The 1,828-nt window shown below is 50.5% G+C and overlaps 1 protein-coding gene across 1 annotated transcript in view; it reads left to right on the top strand.

Moving 5' to 3' along the window:
- FGD3 (FYVE, RhoGEF and PH domain containing 3) overlaps positions 1-1,828 on the top strand; it is a 92,922-nt gene that overhangs the window by 69,538 nt on the left and 21,556 nt on the right. The window contains exon 9 of the mRNA XM_011996874.1: positions 435-581. Coding sequence (XP_011852264.1) covers positions 435-581 — 147 coding nt within the window. The remainder of the gene's footprint in view (positions 1-434; positions 582-1,828) is intronic.

Here is a 1,828-nt window from a genome sequence, read left to right on the forward strand (position 1 = left end):
TGCTGGTTACCCACGTGACCACCCCAGCAGTCACCATGGCCAGGGAAAGGTGACATATGGATTGTCCGAGTCTGGGTCTCAGACACTCAACTGACCTCTCTGTGCCTCAGTTTCCTTGTCTGTAAAATGACGATAACAATGGCACTCACCTCACTAGGTGAGTTAAAACGTGTATCATATGTAGAACAGCACCTGGCTCACAGCATGGTTAGCTCTGTTGCTGTTTATCATTGTTATTATGTTCTGCATGGCGAACTCCTAGGCATCCTTCAATACTTAACTCAAACATCACTCTGATTTCCCTCCCACCCCTGTCAGTAGCTCATTGTCCTCTCTGGATTCTGAGCCACAGTTGCAGGGAAGGGCTCCGCGTATCTCTAGGTTACCAGCCGCTTTCACAGACCTTCGGTGCCTGAGCCCCATGTCTCTTGCAGGAGAAAATGCACAAGCTCTTGGAGGTGTACGAGCAGCTGGGTGGGGAAGAGGACATTGTCAACCCGGCCAATGAGCTGATCAAGGAGGGCCAAATCCAGAAGCTGTCAGCCAAGAACGGCACCGCCCAGGACCGTCACCTCTTCCTGGTGAGCCTGGCTCCTGCCAGCCCAGCCGCAGAGCCTCCCTTGCCATTTGCCTCAAGCCCAGGGCAGTGCCAGCAGGGCTCTGGCTGCCCAAGGACATGGCTCTTCTGTGGCCTCTCCTACTGGGACTCTGGCTCCCTCTCAGACCCTCAGCATCCCTCCCCTAGCCACAGGGAACCTCGCTTCTCCACATCCAGACACCAGACTTTTGCCAGCGGCTTCTCCCCATTTGCTGCAAATATCTCATTTTTTAATCCCTCACAGCCAATACCTCTTTCTTCCCCAGAGTTGAGCAGACTCCAGCTTGTAACAACCAGGAGAGCACAGAGAACTGTAGCAGCAAATCATGTTTTCAACTATTCCTAAACCAAACCCTGGCCGGGAGGGAGGGGAAGGCGGGATGGAAGTGTAATTCGAGACCCACCCCGGGTGCCGTGGCGCAGTAGAAACAGATATGGTTCTTCTTTCCTCCTCTATTTTCCTCTAGCTTCTAATTCTCCTTAAATAAACAATTATTTCTTTGAAAGTTTTTTTTTAAGTTTTTAAAAATTATGTTAACTAAAACTCATTTTTGCTTTACAATTCTGAGTTTTGACTAATACAGTTGTGACCACAATCAAGTTACAGAACAGTTTTTTGGTTTTTGTTTTTTTTTTTTTAAGACACAGTCTTGCTCTGTCTCCCAGGCTGGAGTGCAGTGGCTCAACTCGGCTCACTGTAACCTCCACCTCCCGGGTTTAAGCAATCGTCCTGCCTCAGCCTCCCGAGTAGCTGGGATTACAGGCACGTGCCACCACACCCGGCTAATTTTTGTATTTTTAGTAGACACAGGGTTCACCATGTTGGCCAGGCTGCTCTCGAACTCCTGACCTCAGGTGATCCACCCACCCAAAGTGCTGGGATTACAGGTGTGAGCCACTGCGCCTGGCCAAGTTACAGAACAGTTTGATCACTGCCCCGCTCCCACCAAAATTCCCTTGTCCCACCCCTTTGTGGGCAAGTGCTCCCCTGCCCTGGCAACCATGGGTCTCTTTGTTGCTAGAATTTTGCCTTTCCTGAATGTCACATCAATGCCATGAGATGAGTCTGGCTCCTTTAGCTCCCCATGTGGGTTTGAGAGATTCATCCGTTTTGGTGAATGTGTCAGTAGCTCATTCAAAAGGTTTGGTTTGGCTGGATGTGGTGGCTCACGCCTGTAATCCCAGCACTTTGGGAGGCTGAGGTGGGCGGATCACCTAGGTCAGGAGTTC

Source organism: Mandrillus leucophaeus, unplaced genomic scaffold (genome assembly GCF_000951045.1).
Source record: "Mandrillus leucophaeus isolate KB7577 unplaced genomic scaffold, Mleu.le_1.0 Scaffold527, whole genome shotgun sequence".
Classification (NCBI taxonomy): Eukaryota; Metazoa; Chordata; class Mammalia; order Primates; family Cercopithecidae; genus Mandrillus; species Mandrillus leucophaeus.